The sequence below is a fragment of the Hyalella azteca genome, unplaced genomic scaffold (assembly GCF_000764305.2).
Source record: "Hyalella azteca isolate HAZT.00-mixed unplaced genomic scaffold, Hazt_2.0.2 contig9456, whole genome shotgun sequence".
In the NCBI taxonomy this organism is placed as follows: domain Eukaryota; kingdom Metazoa; phylum Arthropoda; class Malacostraca; order Amphipoda; family Hyalellidae; genus Hyalella; species Hyalella azteca.
In genome coordinates, this window is record NW_025939527.1 from 138,229 (window position 1) to 159,226 (window position 20,998).

Consider the following 20,998-nt stretch of genomic DNA (forward strand, 5'->3'; position numbering starts at 1 on the left):
CTGTTGTTTGCGCGGCTGTGGAGTGTAGTGTTTTTGCCAGCATTTCCTACTGAAGAAGCAATAACGTCGTAATTTATTGATACTAAGTGTTTTGACTTAGCTTAGCTATTGATACTAAGTGTTTTGGCATTAAAAGCTTGAAACACGTACACTAAAATAATTCTCTAACCAGTAATGCCTCTCGTATTGTCTAAGGTTCATTGCCTGAAGGCAATCATAAAAATAACTAACGTTGAACATCAGAAAGCAAGCCGGTATCACGCGGTTATCAAGATTAGCCATGGCCTAATTAATGGAGGTATAATTTAATATACAGAAACGGCTTTGTGACATGCAGCTCAGCGTTTGTATCATTTCTAAATAAAACGTTTAAAAATTAATTGTTCTCGTACACCTGCACTAATATCGTCAGCTTACACATGATTTGAGTCAGAAATCGAGAATTACAAAGAAATGCTAGCATTTAGGAGTGATTATCACAACACAGGTGAACATTTCTCACACATGGCGTAGAAGTAAACTTTTCCGTATATTTATTGCTGGAATTGCGACCTACTTCAAACTTGATCTGAGACTGTACCTCAAACTTGATCTGAGACTGTGCCTGATCATCTTGGACACAACATACAAATCATTGGGAACACAAGAAGGCGGCTAAATTATTGCTAAAGCTCTGTACTGTGCGTTGCAACGTATTGGTATTTAAAGCAGAATTAAAGCAGAAAAAGAATGACAATCGTAGACACCAAATTTATAACTCAAGATGGCGTCAAATTTCAATTTTTCACATAAAAAACATCAAAAATATACAGATAACAGCCGAAAATTAGTAGCAGTAGAATGGTTTGACCGCGCTTCAGCTATCAAGCTATTTCGCACCGGAGGTCACAAGATAACATCGCCAGCGAGGTGGAAGGTCTCTATTATTCATCAACCCAAGGGGCCGAAGGTGTCAGATGTCCAGCCCGCAGAAGCTGGCTCGAAAGAAGCAGCGTTAGCATCTCACAGAGACGAAGTGACAAGGAGGGACAGGTGAAAAGCAACAGAAACTAAGACCCTCTAACAAGACGTCGCTTTGACGTTTGACGGGACGTCGGCCGCCCGCACGAGAGAGACAGAGAAGGGAAATGTAAGGAATCCTACCTACATAATAACTTACTGCAAGGAATCCTACCTACATAATAACTTAACTACACAACTGAGACCCGCAGTCAGACAGACACACGACGAGAGGACTTCTGACAACATAGACCCACGTCAGAAGTCCTCTAACAGCCGAAAAGGTATCTAAAATATTTGTCTTGATGCGCTAATATATCTACGATTCTATAATCATGAAAGTTATAGTCATGATTACATTGTTTCGATCCTAAGGAATGATAGTAATAATAATATAGACAGCGTAAATAATGTATCTCAGGCATATTTAGGAAAACTCAAATAAAAAGAAGAAGAAAGAAAAACAAGTTCGACATCTTCAAAGGGCAAATCAATCATTACCATGAAATTATTGGTGAATGGCAGTGATTTCTACCATCGCGGGAATGTCAAGAAAATGTTGATATTTCCAGAAATTAGGAAGTTTGACAATTGAAGATGAGGAAAGGTCGGGAATTCGTGGCAGAGTTAGAAGAAAAGAATGAAATTGTTACTTACATTAGGGGACCGTAATATATTATTGTAAATAAACTTATTCAGACGATGCTGTAGATCACAGAAATAAATGGGTGAGTTACTCGCCATCTTGTAAACTCAAGAGAAGGAAAAGCAATAACGCTAACGGAGTTATTTGTCATCACAGTCATGTAAAAAATTTAAAATTATAAATGCAGATCATGACTATTTGGGAGGCACAGAAACTTGAGGGAAGCTCGAAGTGAAGTTGAGTGTCTACCGACGCAATAGAATGCCTACTCTTTACCAGCTAGCGCCTTAGAACTAACAGATAAATACCAATCATAGAAACAACTTTAAACTCCACAACGTACGTCCATGATGTAATGAAAGGTTATACTAGATGGTTAACATAAATTGTAGAGAGAATTTATGTTTGAACTGAGTAGATAAAAGTTTTAAATAGATAATAGAAAAATAAAGCACATTAGCACTAATGAAAATAATGATGTACAATGAATTAAAGCGAACACATTTGTATAACTTCCAATTATGAATGTTATGTATTTTCATACTTGGCTTTGAAACCAAAAAAATATGCTTGTGAAAAAATTCAAAGTGACCGCTAGCCAACACATTTTTAAATAAAAATTTAAGAAATCCCTGAACTCGAGTGAATCTTATCACAACAATACTGAGTGGAAGAAAGACGTTATAAAGCGAGAACACGAGAACAATGGCCTTCCTCAACAGGTACATACCTCTAAATGACGTACAAAATACAATAAAAATAAGGCTAGCAAGCGTGAGCAAGAACCTCGTATCATAATCCAAAGCTAAACTAAATCAAAGAACGCGCATTTAGTGCCACCTAGTGAAAATTCCCTATTGTAAATTTTGAAGCATATACAAAAAGTGGCCAAAATCACTAACAAGAGTGACACCACCACCACCACCATGACAGGTAGAGCCTCATCACCGCACTGCCGAGTCCTTGATGGCTTCTTCGTAAGGCGGAGGAGCTGCACACATTAAAACACAATCAATTCAGAGCACCAATCGATTCAGAACAATTCACCAATTCCACAGACAATCAATTCAGAACACCGGTGCACAATGTTCACAACACTACTTGTGCACAATGTCCAGAACACTGGTGCACAATGTTCAGCACACTGGTGCACAATGTTCAGAACACTACAAGTGCACAATGTTCAGCACACTGGTGCACAGTGTTCAGCACACTGGTGCACAATGTTCAGAACACTACAAGTGCACAATGTTCAGGACACTGGTGCACAGTGTTCAGCACACTGGTGCACAATGTTCAGCACACTGGTGCACAATGTTCAGGACACTGGTGCACAATGTTCAGCACACTGGTGCACAATGTTCAGGACACTTTGCACTATGTTCAGAACACAGGTGCACAAGTTGATGGCACACAACATCTTAATGTCGTTGTTTACACTGCATACAGCCAATTTTCTGAGATGCCAGGCATAATGTTTCCCGTTATTTCGAATATTGTAGCTAATTTTCACACTTGAGTGGTTTCAATAAAAACAAGACCTATTGAAATCCAACTTCACTTTTTAATTAGCCTTATTTTACGAAGATAGAGTGAAAGCTGAATTTCTTTATCTCCTACACAAAAATAATATAAATGTACGTACTAAAGAAACATAACAAAATGAATGTAACCAAAAACTCTCATTATTCGAGCATTCAAAATAAAATTTAAGATTCAGGTGTGATCCCGACATGGAATACCGTATATCGTCGATACATGCTCAGATGTTTCTTTGCTTACGACGCCCAATACACAATTTTTGGAATAATTTATTATTCAATAATACATCAAGAATATTTACATGATGGCCCATGTTTGAACAGAACATTGGACTGTCAAGCACCAATATTTTCTACAATTAAAATCTAGTATGATAATATTCAGTCATGATATGAACAATTTAATGAGAGAAGGTTACTTCTACAAACGTTGCTCCTAAAGTTACGACTGGAACAGCGCATTCAGTCACTTACCGTACTACATGAAATGAACACAGTCTCTTATAAGCTTGATTTTGAATTTCTATCCTGATACCTACCTAATTTATACTTTAGGCCAAGTTTACATCTATTATTGACATAGGTGAGTGGCATTAATTATGAATGTTAACGACTTCTAATATACCTGTAAGTTGCGAACTCAGGAATAAAAAATGCCAATTTAATCCGCGACAAACGTTAAAAATAAAACTCATGAATTAGAACTTATGATCAAACGCAGCCTGAAAGGCCTTTAACTGTAAATAATTATTTCAGCGATTGATTGCTACGAGGATAAACAATTCTGCACATTCAGCAAGCCATGACAGAAGGGAAATTGAAGTAATAATGCTAGGGATAATATTAAAGTTAAAAGTGAGGTGATACTTGAAGTAATGAAGTCAAGTTATGAAAATGTCAAAGACAAGAAATGCTCGCACCTAATGTTAATTATATACAGCGTATGATTATTTTATTCTTCGTCAGTTCCAACGCGCTTCTGTACCTATTAGGTTATATTTCCAACTAGATCGCCGTGCTTCCTCAGAAGCTACCTAAGTAACTCGGATTATCGGCAGACTAGTTATCAGGCAGACAAGCATACCTACACTACTCAGGCAAGACATCACACACATCACTCATACCCAACGGAGTCCCACAGGGCTCCGTCCTATCACCCTCACTCTTTAATCTATACATGCACGACATACCCGAACCACCTCCAAACATCCACATTGCCTCCTACGCAGACGACGTCACAACAACATCCACTCACCCATCCGCAGACATATGCACTCAACAAGCGCAAACATATCTCAACACTCACTCACCAATATATCACAATGGCTTACACTGAACAGACTCAAGGTGGCTCCTAGTAAATCCACAAATACATTAATGACCAGCCAAACAAAGGAGCACCAATACAGACCAAACATCACATTAAACAACACCGCCATCCCGCACACACACGAAACAAAAATATTAGGGGTCACTTACAACACCTCCATGACATTCGGCCCTCACAACAACATAGTGAACAACGCAAACATCAGACTCAACTCACTTCGGGCCCTAGGAGGTACTAAATTCGGCAAAAACAAAGAAACACTAGCACCAACATACAAACAGCTCATCAGAACAGTGCTGGCTTATGCCAGCCCCGCCTGGGCGCCCGCACTATCCAACACAAACATACAGAAACTCCAAACACTACAAAACAAAGCACTCAGGATAGTCACAGGGTGCACACAAAGCACCCCCATCGAACACCTTTATGCAGAAACAAAAATACTTCCCATAAAAGCACACCTCGACATGAGAGGAACGCAATTCATAGCCGCAGCCATAAACAACAAAGAACACCCATGCCACTACCTACGCGACCGCCCACCTACACACAGACAAATAGTGCAAACCACACACAGATACTACACCAACATAATAGATACAGTACCCCCACCCCAATGCAACACCAGCACAAAAAAAAAACACACGCAATTATGACACTTAGAACGCTGGAGCTGGCCGGCAACAACAAAGTCCTTGGACAAAACACTTACACACAATTATGACACTTAGAACGCTGGAGCTGGCCGGCAACAACAAAGTCCTTGGACACTCACCACCTGACATGAGCAGCACAGAAACACAGCTCTCTAGACTGGAGAGAGTACACCTAGCCAGTCTGCGCTGCGGCCACCACCCCTCACTACAAACACACGCAAACAGAATAGGCCAAGCAGACACAGACACCTGCCCATCCTGCCAGAGAGCTCCCCACACAATCACTCACATTCTTCTGGAATGTCCGCTCTGGCAGGACCTCAGACAACACCACCACATAACCTCGACCCTACAGCTCTGGAGCGACCCCCTGTCGGTGGTGTCGTACTTGCGCGAGGGGGGTCTCTTGTAAAAATGAGACTGGGGAACCACAACAACAACCTATGTAACTCAATAGATCAGAATATCATTGATAACATTTAAGTTTGATGCTCATAGAGGCCACTAACCGTCATCCGGGATTTCAAACTCAGGAGCTGATGGCGCCAGGAAGCTGTCGCTCATATCTGAAAAATTCATCTCATTAATTGATAAACACAACTATGTTTTCAATACAATTTTGATATGTTTTGATGCATGATAAAATTATTATAAATCTATAGCCAGTTAATTTCATTGCATAATTTTACAATGTTAACAAGCAGGTGGGATAGATAATAGTTACCAGCTGACCCGGTACAATTGTACCTAATAGTTACGTAATATTAGTTAAGAAGTTATATTCTTGGATAAGAAAAGAATCTTTGCCGATTCATGTAACTAACTATCAGCTTGCTACATTTTTATCCTCAGCCTTACATGATATACTTCTGATCTATGTTATCATGCATGACAATTTTAAAGCATGAAGGTTAAACTACTATCGATTATCTGACAGTCCTCTCCACACAAAACAATTATGCACAAATTTTGTACTAATACTTCAACTAATTCGCTCAATAATATAATAAAATCTTACAAGAATAATTATCAGCAAACTTTCAGGAGAGACAGCTACTTTTGTATCAATTATTAGTCACGAGTATTGAAAAAACTATTATTGAGGTACTATTAATCTTTATTTTCGCTAGTCTCTACCGTGCAATACTAACTCAATGATTACAGCTGTTCACTTATTATATACTAGTAATAAGCTTTGCATGATACAATCATTGAAACCATAGATAAAAACTAGGTACCTACTACCCAGCACACGACTACATGGCAACTAACAGGTTAGAGCAGTGCTGTTCAACTCACAGGTTAGAGCAGTGCTGTTCAACTCACAGGTTAGAGCAGTGCTGTTCAACTCACAGGTTAGAGCAGAGCTGTTCAACTCACAGGTTTGAGCAGTGCTGTTCAACTCACAGGTTTGAGCAGTGCAGTTCAACTCACAAGTTTGAGCAGTGCTGTTCAGAGGGCTGCCATACGGAGAGCGAGTCATGTTGAGGTCACTGGGTCTGTGGAGGGGGACGGAGGTGCCGTCGCCAGTTGGTTCTCTAATCCGCTTGTGACAACTGTAAGTTATGCTTCAATTTAGCGTCAATACATGTATATAATTGAGTACTTGTCCCTAAGTAATGAATAAACAAGAACAAAAGCAGAGCTTCAATTCCATATACCTAGATGTTTAATATCCTCAACACTCCCATCACAAATGTTTGACATGTTACTATCAAACTATTCAGAAGTCAAAAATTTTAAATTTATAAGTCAAACAGTACCTATAGCTAAAAATGCAATTCAAAGTACGTACATAGATAAAAATCAACCCATTCGACTCTTGCTGCTCTGCATAAGCACTAAAAACACGACCCTTCATACGATTTTGACATAAGATTATGCAGTCTGACTAAGGCTAAAGAATAGACATATACAACACTTGGAAGTAGTTTATGTAGATAATATTGGTATCAACTCGGTTACTTTGATCCTTTCTGATAGTTTTTATTTAGAAGAATAACGATAGCATAGACAGAAATTGATTAGTTTAGTTTAGATTAGTTCTAGTTAACTTTAGATTGGCCATAAATTAATCATAAGGACAGTGAAGTGCATAAAACCTAATAAATGAGAACATGGAATAACAAATTTCATGAATGAAAATACTGCAAAAAATATATTGAACTGTGTAAAAGCTTAGGGATCAAGGTACACATCTACAGGCCCAGTACAAGCATCAATGTAAGAGAATGCTGATGAATTCTAACCTGTGTGAAAGACGAAATATTGCGCACGCAATGATGACAACCACCAGTAGCACGCACAGTGCAGGTGCAATTTTGAACACCAGCAGCCGCCAGCCTTTGTTCTGATCACCTTCCGTCCCCAGGTACGTAGAGCATGACTCTCGGCACTGGCATATCCTTATAAAGCAACCATTCTAATTAGTACTTTCATACAGGTACATGCATATCGAGGGTGTAACTGTATTTTCAACCAAAATTTACTTAGTATACCAATCCTATTTATTCGGGAAATGACTTCCTTAAATTTGGACATTTTTTTAATGAAAATATAGTCACTTAGAATACCAATCCTATTTATTCGGGAAATGACTTCCTTAAATGTGGACATTTTTTTAATGAAAATATAGTCATTTATAAACCAAAATAGTATTTGACGATTGTTATACTAATTAAAATCAGTAGAGACAATAACACTAGATCCTGATCTAGAAACGATTACTTAAAGCAATTTTTTTATTGACAGTGACGAGGAACTAGAATGACAATATTTGAATTCGAGAATCAGAATGACAATGTTTGCATTAAAATACCGTAAAATGGGGTTACTTTGACCGGCAGGGTAACTTTGACCACTTTTCGTTGTTTTAACAAAAAACCCCAAAACTCAAAAACGATTTGACATAAAAAAATGTTGTCAATGGCCATCAAAGGCCTAATACTGAGGCTACGTAACACAATAGAAAGATATTAAAAGTTTGCATATCTAATAGGTTAAAAAATTATTAATGTGACCCACGAAAAAGAGCTATTATTTAAAGCCTGTCGGAGTACCCCCTCCAATTTTTTTATTTTTTGGTAAAATAACTCCAGGTTTTGATGCATTGTAGTAGAACTCTTCTAGTTACATATGCAAAATACAAATTTTAGGAAAGTGTCATAGTTTGCAAATGGGGGGCGATTATCTAGTAAAAAAATGGCATCGTTTTGAAAAAAAAGTGGTCAAAGTTACCCCATTTTACGGTACTTAAGAAAAGCTAAAGCAATAACTTGCCCAATTCAAAGAGCAACAAACCTATTCTCACCCATTAAGACAGGTGAATCTGTCTTCACACCCATTACTGTCTTCAGCACAGGGCTGGCCATATGTGAGAGAATAAGTGAGCTTCCTGATACATTTTTGCTGAGTAATATTGAAGTAATGAGAGTCGCGGGGGCAGAAGCACTTGCTATTGCGACACATCAGGCCTTGACTTGCATCACACGCAGTCATTACTGCTGAACAGTATTGACCAAAACCACTGCTAGTCGAGTTGTCTTCTGAAAAAAGTGTAGTTATGGACAAGCACATTAAAATCAGTTCTGGTCAAATTGGCAACAATTAATAACTAATTCTCATTCACTTGCATCCATTTACATTTTCTTCTATAATTCAATTTTTCCAGCAGAGAACAATAGACTGGTAGTAGATTAAGCAAGTGACTTAAAAAAATAAGAAGCTAGTGGCTTAAAAAAATAAGAAAACAGCCTAGTGTAGCCGTTCACCTGAGACACAGTGGCCAACATGGCCAGCAACTCTAAAAGCAACTTTGCCAGGAGAACATGCACAGCTGTCATCTGCATGATAGATGCCAATACAGATGCGGCTCAAGGATTTATCTGTGAAATGTATGGGAGTTTTTGTTAAATATGCATGTATAAAATGATATATAATAAATGATTGGCAGTTAACCAGATATTCTTACAAACTAAGTTGATTGACAAAAATTATGCAAATTAGAACTTTTTTATTGGTTATGTATTTCTAATGGCTTTCATTTATTCATGTTAAATGAATACATAAGAAACCAAATAGTAAGACGTTGACAGGGAAAAGCAACAGATTGATTTCAAGTACACATTGATGTTGAATGTAGTAATAAACAGTAGTAAGCATAGTGGCTAAGCAGAGAGTTTTTTAGACTCTCCTTCAAGTTCAATTTCAAATCCTATGAGTAGACCAGTAAAGTATCATGGATACCAGCATCATCATACTTAAGATATTGGTTTAAATCTTGAGTAGGTAGATGAGAAAATTAAAAATGAACTGATTCTAAAAAATCACTGGTTAACCACTATGGCAGTAAGTAACCTAAAAAATTACATATCAGTGCAGCAAATTGGAAATCCATTAAACAGCCATAACCAACCTTGACATGATACTTTAGATTGTGTGTGTAGATCCAAGTACTCATACACAGAGTGTGCCATCTTAGGGTTGCAGAGGCAATAGCCATTAATACACTGCAGGTATGGTTTAGAAGTTCCATTTCCAGAGCAGTGTGATGATGAAGAACATTCCATCCCAGCCAATGTTGTTTCTGCCCAATTGAATATCATACATTAGTGTGTTGTAGTTGTATTGTCATGTAGGGTAAACGCGGTATATTCCGACATCGTAGGTAATTCCGTCACCTCTCCAGCTTTTCCTTTATATTAAGCTTTGTTTTAGTTCCATGCGTTCATTGATGGTTGAAATGGTGACGTCATACATTTGCGTGTCGAAATACTGCAAAAACACTAGGTCTTGGCCATCTAGCGGGAAAATATTGAGATCCAAAGAGAGACAATGCATGCCACGTGGTGAGATCATCGAAAAATGTGTCAAATTTGACAGTTGACATGGCTCTACCAAATAGTGAATAACTGTTTTTATAGGAAGAATATTATGGTTTGAGACTTTTAAATACGTCTGTGAATATATTAGGAATCCTTTAAGTATACTTGTATTCGCTGATTTCAAGTCGTAAATAAATTAATAGATGATTAAGTTGAGATGTTGGATTTCGACACATGAAAACTAATTCCGACACAACTTGAATTGGACACACACAGATCGTTCAAAGCTTTGTACAAAAATTGAAATTTGCTTAATTAAAAGCCTAATATCTGTTAATTAAAACGTAATTAAGTAGTGTTCAATATTCGTTAGTGTTCTAATTCAAAGCCGTGTTGTATCCCAATACAGCTCACACAGCAAACGGAATTTGTTCTAATTCAAAGCCGTGTTGTATCCCAATACAGCTCACACAGCAAACGGAATTCGAACACGTGGATGTCGGCAATACGAATCAGTTAAATTTGAAGCGCTGACGCAATATTACTCACCACGTGTCGGATGTTGCCACACAAAATGACGGAATATAGGGATTTGGTAGGTTTCCATTCTAAAGGCTTTTTAATAAATATGGCAACATTTTGTGACGTTTCATCGTTGCTGACGCGTAGTGAAGTGTTTTGAGAGTCATGTGAAGGCAACAGAACTTACGTAACGCATACAGTTTTTTTTTATAGTTTTTCATTTCTCGATGCGTCCTTAAAGTGTCGGAATATACCGCGTTTACCCTATAAATACATGTATTATGCATATATATTAATTATTATTTATTAATAATATCTGAGAAGTTATTATTTCGCCGAAAAAATGTGTATAGGTATATACTGATAATATCCATACTGGACCATACAATTCTTTAACCACAAGTGGTAGGCTAAGTTGAGTGCAGATGCAATCATGCAGTAGCCTAGTAGCCTAGTAGGTAGCTGCCAAGTGGCAACTTATAAGTTATATGCTTTTGATGGTATAGCCTAATCTAACTTCTACATCATACTTGGGATTTTTTTGTAGAAATTTTTATTCATGGTCATTGGTTTCTGCTGAAAAATAACCCAACTTTTGAAGTAGCTACCTACATACTACATTTATTCATACCTACATCCTACATTTTATACATTTGAAGAACTGCTTCCAAGGAATACCTAGACCAAATGAGTGAAATGACCAAAAGTATAGTATACCTAATTAGTTTTTTGAAATTGAAATAAAAGAAATTATTCAATTATATAATTTCTTCAGCTTTACCAAGGTGTTTTCAGCTGCCTGATTTCTGCCTCATTCTCCCATCTGAGTCCACTGTCCACTGACTCCACTCACATCAAAGTTAGATCTTAGATGTGAGTTGACTGTGGACTCTGGTCAGTGAGGACCCAAGCGTACCTACTTCGTTTATTAAATTATAGTCATTTTACTCATTTAGAACTAATTTTCTAAAAATCATAACTTACCTGAGCAGGAACTCAATTTAACGCCCAATAATACAAAAATTTCAAAAAATAAAATGCGATTTCCCATCGTGGATTTGTGGTGGATACTGGATAGTTTAGGTAACTAGCTACCTAGAAATTAAACCATCAATTTGACGGACTCCTCATCTGAATTTTGAAGAGAAGATAATTGCCAATTTCAAGCTGATGTTTCAATAGCAATACTACATGCATATTACTACGGTAGGACACAAATAACAAAGTTGATTAATTTTGTAAATTCATGATCATGAACAGTTGAACACTATATTTATGCGAAAAAGTTTGCAAACAGTGGCGCAATAGCCCTCACGATTGAAGGCGAATATCTCACTGCCAATTAAGGTCAGAACATATTGTATGAACTTGCATGTTTGGAGCTAAAATAATTAGCCACCTGGTTGTCACAATTCAAAACAATTTCGACACAAATAATGAATTTTTCAAAGTATGCAGTTTTTATGATTTAAAAGATCAAATAATGAAATTTAATGCCTAATTATCATCTAATCGGAATAATTTACTCGTCATGATATTCTAGTCATCTAATTTAGATCCACTAATAAATTCGGTCGTTAGAGGGACCTTGAACGGGTATGTTTGAACTAATGAAGTTTTAATCCTAACAGATTACATAAACTAAGATGCATCTATAGATATAATGCGAAAACATGCGTTTGTTTACTAAGAATTTGGGCCTTACCAAGAACGTTTGTGTCCAGATAAGTAACAACAGGATGACACAAGTCTAATATGGCTGCCGGCCTCGTGGTAGCCTCGTACTTATAAAGCTGTTATCTTCACCTGGATCACGAACTGGTTCGAGACCGCTTCCCGCTTGATTGAAAAAACTACAGTGCAATTTTGTGTTAATCCAATTGCTTTCCGTAAAAATGGGACAGGTATTCAGTTGTTTGCGTGACCATTGTCCAAAACTGGGCAGGAAGAGGAAATTATCTGAAGAGAGTGAATCTTCTCAAGTTGCTTCATTGGACGTTTCTACAGAAGATGCTAACAAATGTTATGTAGATCAAAGGGTTATCTTAGTTGAAGAGCAAGATGATCCAGATGAACGCAACCGAGCTGTAGGAGGAGTTGCAAACAGTTCTGCTATTGCACATGAAGATCATATTTATTCAAATCACCTGGCCTGCAATGAAGCAACTCTTGTTGATATTGAAGTTGTTCCTAAAGATCACCTTATTGATAATTTAGAATCTTCATGTCCAAAGAAAATTGAGAAGTTTCCTGACCAAACTGTGTCTGTAAAGAAAATCAAGACTGAGGATTTCCAAGATTTCCCTATAATCAAGGATCAAAACACCATAGATTATGTGCTTAAATCAAAGGTAATTTGTTAACTTAAATTTATTGCTTTGAATATATCTTTGATATCATGTAATGATGTAATACACAACTGTTTCTGTTTGTTGGTATTTCCACCCTTTTCCAATTGTAAAAATATAGATAAATATTCTGCTAAAATTTTTATTTCACAGATTGCTGTTATTATGCGGGGCTTATCAGGATCTGGCAAATCTACACTGGCTTCGAAACTTCTTGAGATCTATGGAGATTATGCTATTGAATGCTCAGCTGATTTTTTCTTCAACCAACCTGATGGAAGGTGAGTTTTCATGTCCACAACATTTCATATTCTTTAATCTTTATCCTTATAGGCAAATGTGGTTTTTGGTGCTGAGAATTCTGCTGCATAGAAAGAGCTATGCCTCATGCAGCCTCAGCAGGCTCAGAGCCTCAGCTGGCTCATTTTGTGGAGGCTGGACCACTGGAGTATAGTAAGGCCTAAAAGAAAGAGAAATGCCAAATGGGCTAATGAACTTATGAAGGGAGAACAAAGGCATAAATGGGCTGTCACCTTCTCATGGCTATGCTAGTTTGAGAGCTACAGTGGCCTGATAAGAGCTGCGCCTTGCGGCCTTGGCTGAGCAAGTGGGGTATCAAATCTGGCTGGTTTTGAGGCAATTGAAAGTGAGGAGTGGCAGCCTCATTATTTTTATTGGGTCATCCATTTTGAGACAAGAAAAACTCATTAAGCAAGTTCTGGGTGGTAATACAACTGTTCTTGAATGAATGTACAATGTATACTTTTTTTAATCAAGATTTGGGGTATGGACAAGCATCTTTGTCATTAATAATTTTTTCTCCCTTTTTATAGCTATGCATTTGACCCAACTCTTCTGAAGGAAGCCCACAACTTCTGCTATGAGACTGCTAAGCACGAGATGTCAGTTGTTCACAGGCCTCTGGTCATCATCAACAACACCAACATCAAATTATGGGAGTACAAGAAGTACACAAATCTGGCCAAAGATTACTGCTACACAGTGATCATCATGGAGCCACAGACTCCATGGGCCCAGGATCCTGAAATCTTAGCCCAGAAGAACATTCATGGCAATGAGGCTTCTAGCATTGCTAACAGGGTGCGATTTGTTGATAGCTTGTATGTATTTTTCTCAATGTTGCAACTTATGATTTTAAGTTAGCAAAATTGCATCACTGTTCAATGCTATTTTAAGCCTAAGAAAAGCCTAGTCATATATAATAATAAATAGCACCCAGCCTGTCTTATTTCATCCCTATTATTAGGTATGGGGCCAAAAAATATTCCTTGTTGTGCCTATCAAAATTATTTGAGTATTCATATTTCATCGTTACATTGTAAAATGAATAACTTTTCAATGATGGTTGATAATTTCTATTCATACAGGAGTAATGATTTCTTATTAGCTTTAGGTATTTTTAATTTTTTAATTCATGCTCACTGTGCTCTGCAGTAGGTATAAATTTTTCACATGACAAATACAAGTTTTTCCGTTGAAGGTGCATGGCTGTAAATTGTTCCTTGTTCCTTAATTGTCCCCTATTTTCACCATCTTGAGTATTTGTATGTGTCTTGTTCTTCCAGCTGGCTCAATATCAAGCAAATGAACCAATCTTCTTTGGTTGGTTCCTGAACCCTCATGACTCGTGTATACTGGTGAACCAGGTATTTGACTACCTGAAGGAGCTACTCAATGTGTCGCCATTCAGAGAGAGCCTGGTACGATGCTGTACTCTAACGGTTCCCAACTTTGTCAAAGGTTGGTTGTCTCCTGAAGACTACAAGCTCGTTCCACTTGCTATGCCGGTTTAGCTTTTTTTCTTCTCTGGAACTTGACCATCTGTAACTTATGTACATGATCGTGTTTCAAACTCTTTGAAGTTCTGTAAATGATACACGTGTGATAAGTTCATGTTATTTTTAGCATCCCAAGCTTTTGGATAAACTTGAGTCACAGAAATATTTTTTTAAACACCTCAGTATAAATGGAAGTAATATTTTACAGTTAGCGAGGCTGAAGCGCACGAGTACTACCGCTTCACTGGCCGTGATGGAGCCTTCCAAAGCCTGCACTGCACAGCCATGTTTATGGGCAAGGGCAAGGCTCCTGGGGCGCAGGAATATCTCAAGAGGCCTGCAGTAAAAAAGAATATCGGACGCGTTTATTCCTTAATTGTGAGTCTCTTCATGTAACTTTATTACTTGTCTCGTATTCTAAAGTAATTGCCGCTAGAAAATCATACATAGTTGACCGTGGTGTATCAAAAATTAACTTTATTAACTTTGTATATTGAAGCGAAACATTTTACGGTTCCAGGTGACGGGGTTTGTGATCACACCGCGCACGCTAGGGGCGCGCGTGTTGCTGCAGCCGCCGTTGCTGCCGCTGTGGGGGCAACAGGACGACGGTCTCGACATGCCAGACGCTCTCGCCAGCCTCTACCGCGCCGCTCAGCCCGACCAGCGCGTCTTGTTGCCCAATGGCCGTGAATTGTTGCTTAGTGGAAGTGAATTAGGGTCTGCCGCAGGTGATTTATCTCAAGGATCATTTACTGGAAATTTATCACCAAGTACAGCGGGTGATTTATCATTGCCGAAAAAGGATAAATACTCCGGTGTTTCTATCAAGTCGTCACGAGCGGGAAATTTATCATCAAATTCTGCTATAGCTGAATTGTCTGCTTTTAGTAACACAACAATGGCTGTAAATGAATCATCACCAGTAGCGAATGATAAAACAGCGACTGCAAAAGACCGTTCACCGCTTGCTGGAGTTGAATCGCTCAGTGAAGGAACGTCTCCCCCAAATGACATAGCAGGCATAACAGAGACGGAGGTTATGGCCAGGATACTGCAACGAGCGAGCAGCAAACCCCGACTTTGTGACGATGAAGGCAGCCTGAAAACGCTCGTCGATATCAGCTGTGACCAAGTGCCTCAACCTGCTCAAGGTTTGTGGTTCCTATCATCAACAAACAATATCTTAATTTTCAGTTATTGCATAATCATGCCTTCACTTTTAGTATCATCATTTAGCCAAATGTGAAAAATATTCGAGTGAAAAAAGCCATGCGCCCCAAGCTGTTCTAAATATTGTTTAGTATTAACTATACTGGAAAATTTCCTATTATCGGTCTTTAATCTGTATTTTGCTGAAAATTTATTGAGTGGAAAAATTATTTGCGTAATGGTAAATAATTTAAATGTTTGAAATAAATACAATTCCTCTCAAAAATACGGCCAGCAGCATTCATACAGCCGAATAAAAATATGACTTCAATTTATGAAAGGAAAAATTCATGATATTCCATTTGTAGACGAGACTGGGGAAGGCCGAAGAGCACACCTCACGCTGGCGGTAGCACCCAACGTCGCGGCCGTCGTTACGGGCTTCGATTTGCTGCAGCTGCTGCGTCTGGAGAGCGAGATCCGGGAAGTTCTTCCGAGGAGTGTGAAAATTAAAGGCGGCGTCATCACTGAGTATGAGGGAGGCGTGTTTGCTGTAAAGCCTGATCAATGCATGAAAGTGCAAGCGATGTTCTCTGCTTCATACTGAAGCATCCTCGACATCGCGTCGTGCCTCAGACTTCTAGAATCTACAGTTTATTTGATTTTAATTTATGAATTATATTTTATTTCAGACTTGGTGATAATTTCTTGCTACATTTGTTGATAATTTTAATTCGAAAATTTCGAATGTTTTCTGTTGAATTTACAGCATTTCCTAATTTGTTTTTATTTTCTTCCACTTTACATTTAGTAATTTTACTACGGTACCTTGAGTCGTTTACATGTAATACGTTATTTGACGTCTGTTCTCTTTAATATCAGACATAATTTTTATGCAGTCATCTTTAAGTAATATAGGTAGTATATTTAATTTATTTATAACAATCTATGTTGTGATTTTTCTGTTTTGCTGTAGGTAATCATGAAGCTCCTGCAAAACCTTGACCTTTATGACAAGTATGGGTTGCATTAAACATTTTTCAAATTGAATCGAACAAATAAATTGTTAGCTCTTGATGGTGCTAGGGGCTGATTTCCTTGTTACATAACAATGAAATATATCGATTAGATTTGAGCACAAAATTTCACGACATTTTTGAGAGCATAGAATAGTTTCTGAAGAAATATTTATTACTATTTTCTATCTCAAGTATTTTGTGGTTTCACTTGTGATATTTCTTTCTGGAGCTCGCTATGTATCTTCTATGAATTGATTTCAATTGTATTCTCGTTTCAGGTTGCGGCGAATGTTATCTATTTGTAAGAAAATTGCTCATTTATTGGTGAACTGAAGATTCACAAAAAAATTAATAACTTATTTAACGTCGCTTTTGCTATGTAAATTCGCCATATTGAATAGGGATATAAAAATTTTCAGAGTATTATTTATGTGCATTACTTCCATTATAGGGATTATGATTAGATCAAATAACCGCAATGGAACCAAAAAATGGGGATGCCTTACTGAATGTGATATGCTGCCAGTGTTTTACTTTTGGAAAAGTAAAATGAAAATTGAATACGACAGAGACTGAATTCTGTAATTATTACTGAACTGCTAAGAGTGAATGTGATTTTTATAACTATAATATAATAAGATAATTATGTGATTTTCACCTGATTTATTTGTATTATATTCGGATTTGTGCTTGGTTGCCATCTTTGGATGGAGTTCATGTGAACAAGCCATGGTGGCCATTGTCGCATTGGCTGCCAAATATTAACGTTGGTGTAGAATGTGGCATATCTACAATATGTCTCCCCCAGGCTGGCCATGAATGTACATTATTTCTGCAGAACAGCCTGCGTTTTGTGCTGATGTTATGCCTTGCGTTGCGTGACCATGTGTGCTCCCTGTTGCGAATTATCTATGTACAGGAATTTATTGAAGGACTACGTTACAAATATTACCTTATTATTGCAAATCCTGCAAGACTATTGCAATCCTTGTGCGCACCGATTGAAATGTTATATAAATTTGGATGTGTTTCGTATGTTTTAGGGTATTTTAGCATGATGACTGGATTTTCATCCTGCTTAAGTCCGAACGTGATTTATTGTTATAACGACCACAATTGTTTTCGGAGTGTGGCGTCTGTGATATGAATGAGCCATGTCTGTCGGGATACTCAAAAGTAGTTCACTTTTGATTTTCTTAATTTCATCAAAGCATCTTTGATTTAGGTGCGAGTTTTATGGAAACAATTTTTTTTTTTTTTGTCTTAGCTGAGGTTTTTATGACTGATGTCATTGTTATGCGACCGCTGAACCTTCTGACGTGTACAGTTACTCTGAAGCTCCATGGGAAGTGTGTTCCTGGTGCATTCTTCCTGAGCGCCTTCCCACAGAGCATTCTGGGGTCTCTGAACCCTTCAGCTGTCTCTGACTGCGAGTCTCTGGACCCGTCATCTGTCTCTGACTGCGGGTCTCTGGACCCCTCAGCTGTCTCTGACTGCGGGTCTCAGTTATTTAGCCAGCATACCTCGCATTTCCCTTGTCCATCGGGCGCCCGACGTCCCATGTACGCGATCTCTCGTTCGCGTGCTTGCGTTTTTTCTTTTTAATTTTTTGACATTCATCAGATAGAAATGCTTGCCATGGGCAGGGTGACAGGGTGGCCCAGTGGTTACAGTTCAGAGTACTAGGACTGGAGCAGAGAGGCGCGGGTTCGATCCCAGCTCTGTGCGCCAGTTTCTGGTCAGAATCGGCGAGGAGGCCGGGCGGTTAAGCACAGCAGAATTGTAGCAGCGCGTTGTTGCAGAATTGTAGCAGTTCGAGACCGCAAAGTGCTGTGAAGGTTCTGCGATGTTAAGAATCAGCGACAGGCCTACGGCCTACTAAACGCTGAAATCGTTAGTATCTGAGACCTCCTATACTCTGTGAAGGATAAATGATTCCCGAGTCAAAAAATGTGACAATAGAAACCTTTTACCTTGCTCGCGACGTTTGAAACTTAACATAATCATAAGCTAGTGATGCTAAACATCACTTACCTAAACTACTTCACACGATGACAAATTTTGGTGAAAATCTGTCGCAAGTCACTTACTTCTAGTTATGTGAGTTGTGTCATAGGATAATTAGTGCCGTATTAATTTTCAGTTTGTATTCGTATAAGGGTGAAGTTTAGAATTACGTTTCACATTCAACACACGAACTTATTATCCTGTACAATTCAGTTTGTTAGATTGAAGAATTATATTCGTCCTCAACTCTGTGCGTGTCGTAATTTGTAATATTGTGCGTAATGCATTCAATAAATTTTGTTATATATACGATTATTGCTGTTTGTTTTATTCGTCATCGTCGGGTTGTGATTTTCTATATGTGCCATCTTGGATATTTGTGCTTAGTTTCTTGTTGTATTTTGTCTTGTTGTATTAATCTTGTTGTATTTTTGTTTGTTTGATCGAAATGAATCTTGAGTGAACTCAGTTCTTCACAAAATTTGTTTATATCGCGAGTTCGTTGGGAATCCGCAAACGTAATAACGTTTTTTACTATAATTCACAAATTATACTTCCTACATCAGTCGTATTCTTTACCTCCCCGTTGAAGTTGAACCTCGCAGTTGTTGACCAAGCTTTTGACACATTTGTCAGATTATTTTTGCCATGCCAGTCCAATGATAGCAGACAAATTACTCTGATCGCAGTGCGCATTCACTCCTGAGACCGCGAACGTATATTACGTAGTACACGTCCTGTCCATTCAGCATCCTGTTGCGTGAACTCTTAAGACGGATCCTAGCCCTGCAACAGTAAAGAGGCAGACTCGCTGATTGCCTACTCAATGCCGATGGTGTTAGTCACGAGATGCCAGAGCTTTATTCAATGAATGGTTACTTCATGGTCGTACCAAACTTATACCCACAAATTCAAACAACTCGAGAAAAAACATTAATATAATTTTATATCGGGCACAAGAGAAATAACGCTTTGAAGTAAAGTGAATTGCGCATTGGTAACGTCGCACATGGTAGCGGGTTTCGTAAACAGGCTCCTTAATTCTTATTTATGGCTAGACTTTTTGCCAGCGCCACTGAGTGGATGATCCAGAAATCGAGCAATGGCCACTTTGCGCCGGATCCTGCCCCGCCAGTTTTTTATATATTCTCGTATACCCTCCAACTTGCACGTATACATGGTGGTCAATTCAAACATATGTAGATACTCTGCTTTAGTTTATCATTGTTCAGAAAACACCAGTTGATGGCATTCTATAAATTTATCTCTATTCGAATCAATCTAATTATCAATCACTTGTCGCTATCATATGTCGGGTGTTTGCTTGTGGTATCCAAGTTACGGACGAGGGAATATCTTAGACTTACGGTCGCGACATGAAGCTGTCAACCGCCAAAACGGAACGCGGCACGTCGTAAAACTTGGTTCCACAGCTTCATCCTACGACATTACACGAGTGAACAGTTTTGCCGTTCTTGGACCCGCAGCCATAACATGCGCGGCTGCTTAGCTACATCGAATCAATCTGGATGAACTTCAAAACAGGAGATGCTGAGTAGCTCATACGTAGCAGTCGATGGTGGGCACTCATTCACAAAGAAGTCATTATGCAGGCACCAACGAACATCTCTCATGCAGCTACTTCGCTTGTTTTATCCTTACCTCGAGGCCATGACACACGCCTCTGTGTTGCTTCAGGTTGTGCGTGGAAGAGCCATGGGGATTGAAAAGTGCGCATAGAATGTAAAGTTTGATGCGTGCCTAAAACACTAATTTCATAGTTAATATGGTTGTGGTTGTGCATATTATTATTCTGATATGACAAGTAAAATTTTATTCAATGTTGAGTTTACAGTAGTCACGTTGAAGTTTTCGCTCGTAGTAAAGTGGACTGTAGCGAAGTGACCACGGTCTTTATGCGTCATTTCCATTTTGATGAACCTGATGTGAGCTCCACACGATTTTATTAATTGGCGATGACGTACTTTAGACTGGTTGAAGTAAGCATTAATCAACGTTAAACAAGACCAGCACGGAAGTAAAAATACTTTCATGTGCATTAAAATAATTCTCTTAAATAGGAAACGATGTCAGATATCCAGAAAGTTCGGTTCTGCAATTGGGATGGGCGACACCTCAGGCTTGCGATACATTAC

General features: G+C 38.4%; 2 protein-coding genes across 3 annotated transcripts; one reads left to right on the top strand and one right to left on the bottom strand.

The window, feature by feature from the left end:
- Positions 1–1,175: 1,175 nt before the first annotated feature.
- On the bottom strand, positions 1,176–11,821 carry LOC108681943. Of its 2 annotated transcripts, none has more exons than XM_018171026.2 (8): positions 11,502–11,821; positions 9,587–9,757; positions 8,943–9,056; positions 8,483–8,717; positions 7,422–7,577; positions 6,607–6,728; positions 5,682–5,738; positions 1,176–2,636 (listed from the first exon to the last, which is right to left on the bottom strand). In XM_018171026.2, the coding sequence occupies exons 1-8, from the start codon at positions 11,566–11,568 to the stop codon at positions 2,590–2,592; spliced, it is 969 nt and encodes a 322-aa protein (XP_018026515.1). In that variant the 5' UTR covers positions 11,569–11,821; the 3' UTR covers positions 1,176–2,589. The 2 variants fall into 2 exon arrangements, with proteins under 2 accessions (XP_018026515.1, XP_047737986.1); XM_047882030.1 differs by having other exon boundaries at positions 6,580–6,728.
- A 377-nt stretch (positions 11,822–12,198) lies between these two features.
- On the top strand, positions 12,199–18,502 carry LOC108681948. The gene is made up of 7 exons (XM_018171035.2): positions 12,199–12,868; positions 13,019–13,146; positions 13,699–13,966; positions 14,452–14,626; positions 14,873–15,042; positions 15,185–15,818; positions 16,185–18,502. Exons 1-7 carry the CDS (start codon positions 12,413–12,415, stop codon positions 16,421–16,423), a joined length of 2,070 nt encoding a protein of 689 aa, XP_018026524.1. The 5' UTR covers positions 12,199–12,412; the 3' UTR covers positions 16,424–18,502.
- The last annotated feature ends 2,496 nt before the right edge of the window (positions 18,503–20,998 follow it).

What these genes read in the sequence shown, in the direction of transcription:
- LOC108681943 (XM_047882030.1), bottom strand. Translation starts at nt 11,568, where the DNA reads ATGGGAAATCGCATTTTATTTTTTGAAATTTTTGTATTATTGGGCGTT. An exon ending in ATCTAAAGTATCATGTCAAG is followed by an intron (nt 9,057 to 9,586) that starts GTTGGTTATGGC and finishes TACATTTCACAG; the next exon opens with ATAAATCCTTGAGCCGCATC. An exon ending in ATATTTCGTCTTTCACACAG is followed by an intron (nt 6,729 to 7,421) that starts GTTAGAATTCAT and finishes CATAACTTACAG; the next exon opens with TTGTCACAAGCGGATTAGAG.
- LOC108681948 (XM_018171035.2), top strand. Translation starts at nt 12,413, where the DNA reads ATGGGACAGGTATTCAGTTGTTTGCGTGACCATTGTCCAAAACTGGGC. An exon ending in ATTATGTGCTTAAATCAAAG is followed by an intron (nt 12,869 to 13,018) that starts GTAATTTGTTAA and finishes TTTATTTCACAG; the next exon opens with ATTGCTGTTATTATGCGGGG. An exon ending in GGTTCCCAACTTTGTCAAAG is followed by an intron (nt 14,627 to 14,872) that starts GTTGGTTGTCTC and finishes AATATTTTACAG; the next exon opens with TTAGCGAGGCTGAAGCGCAC.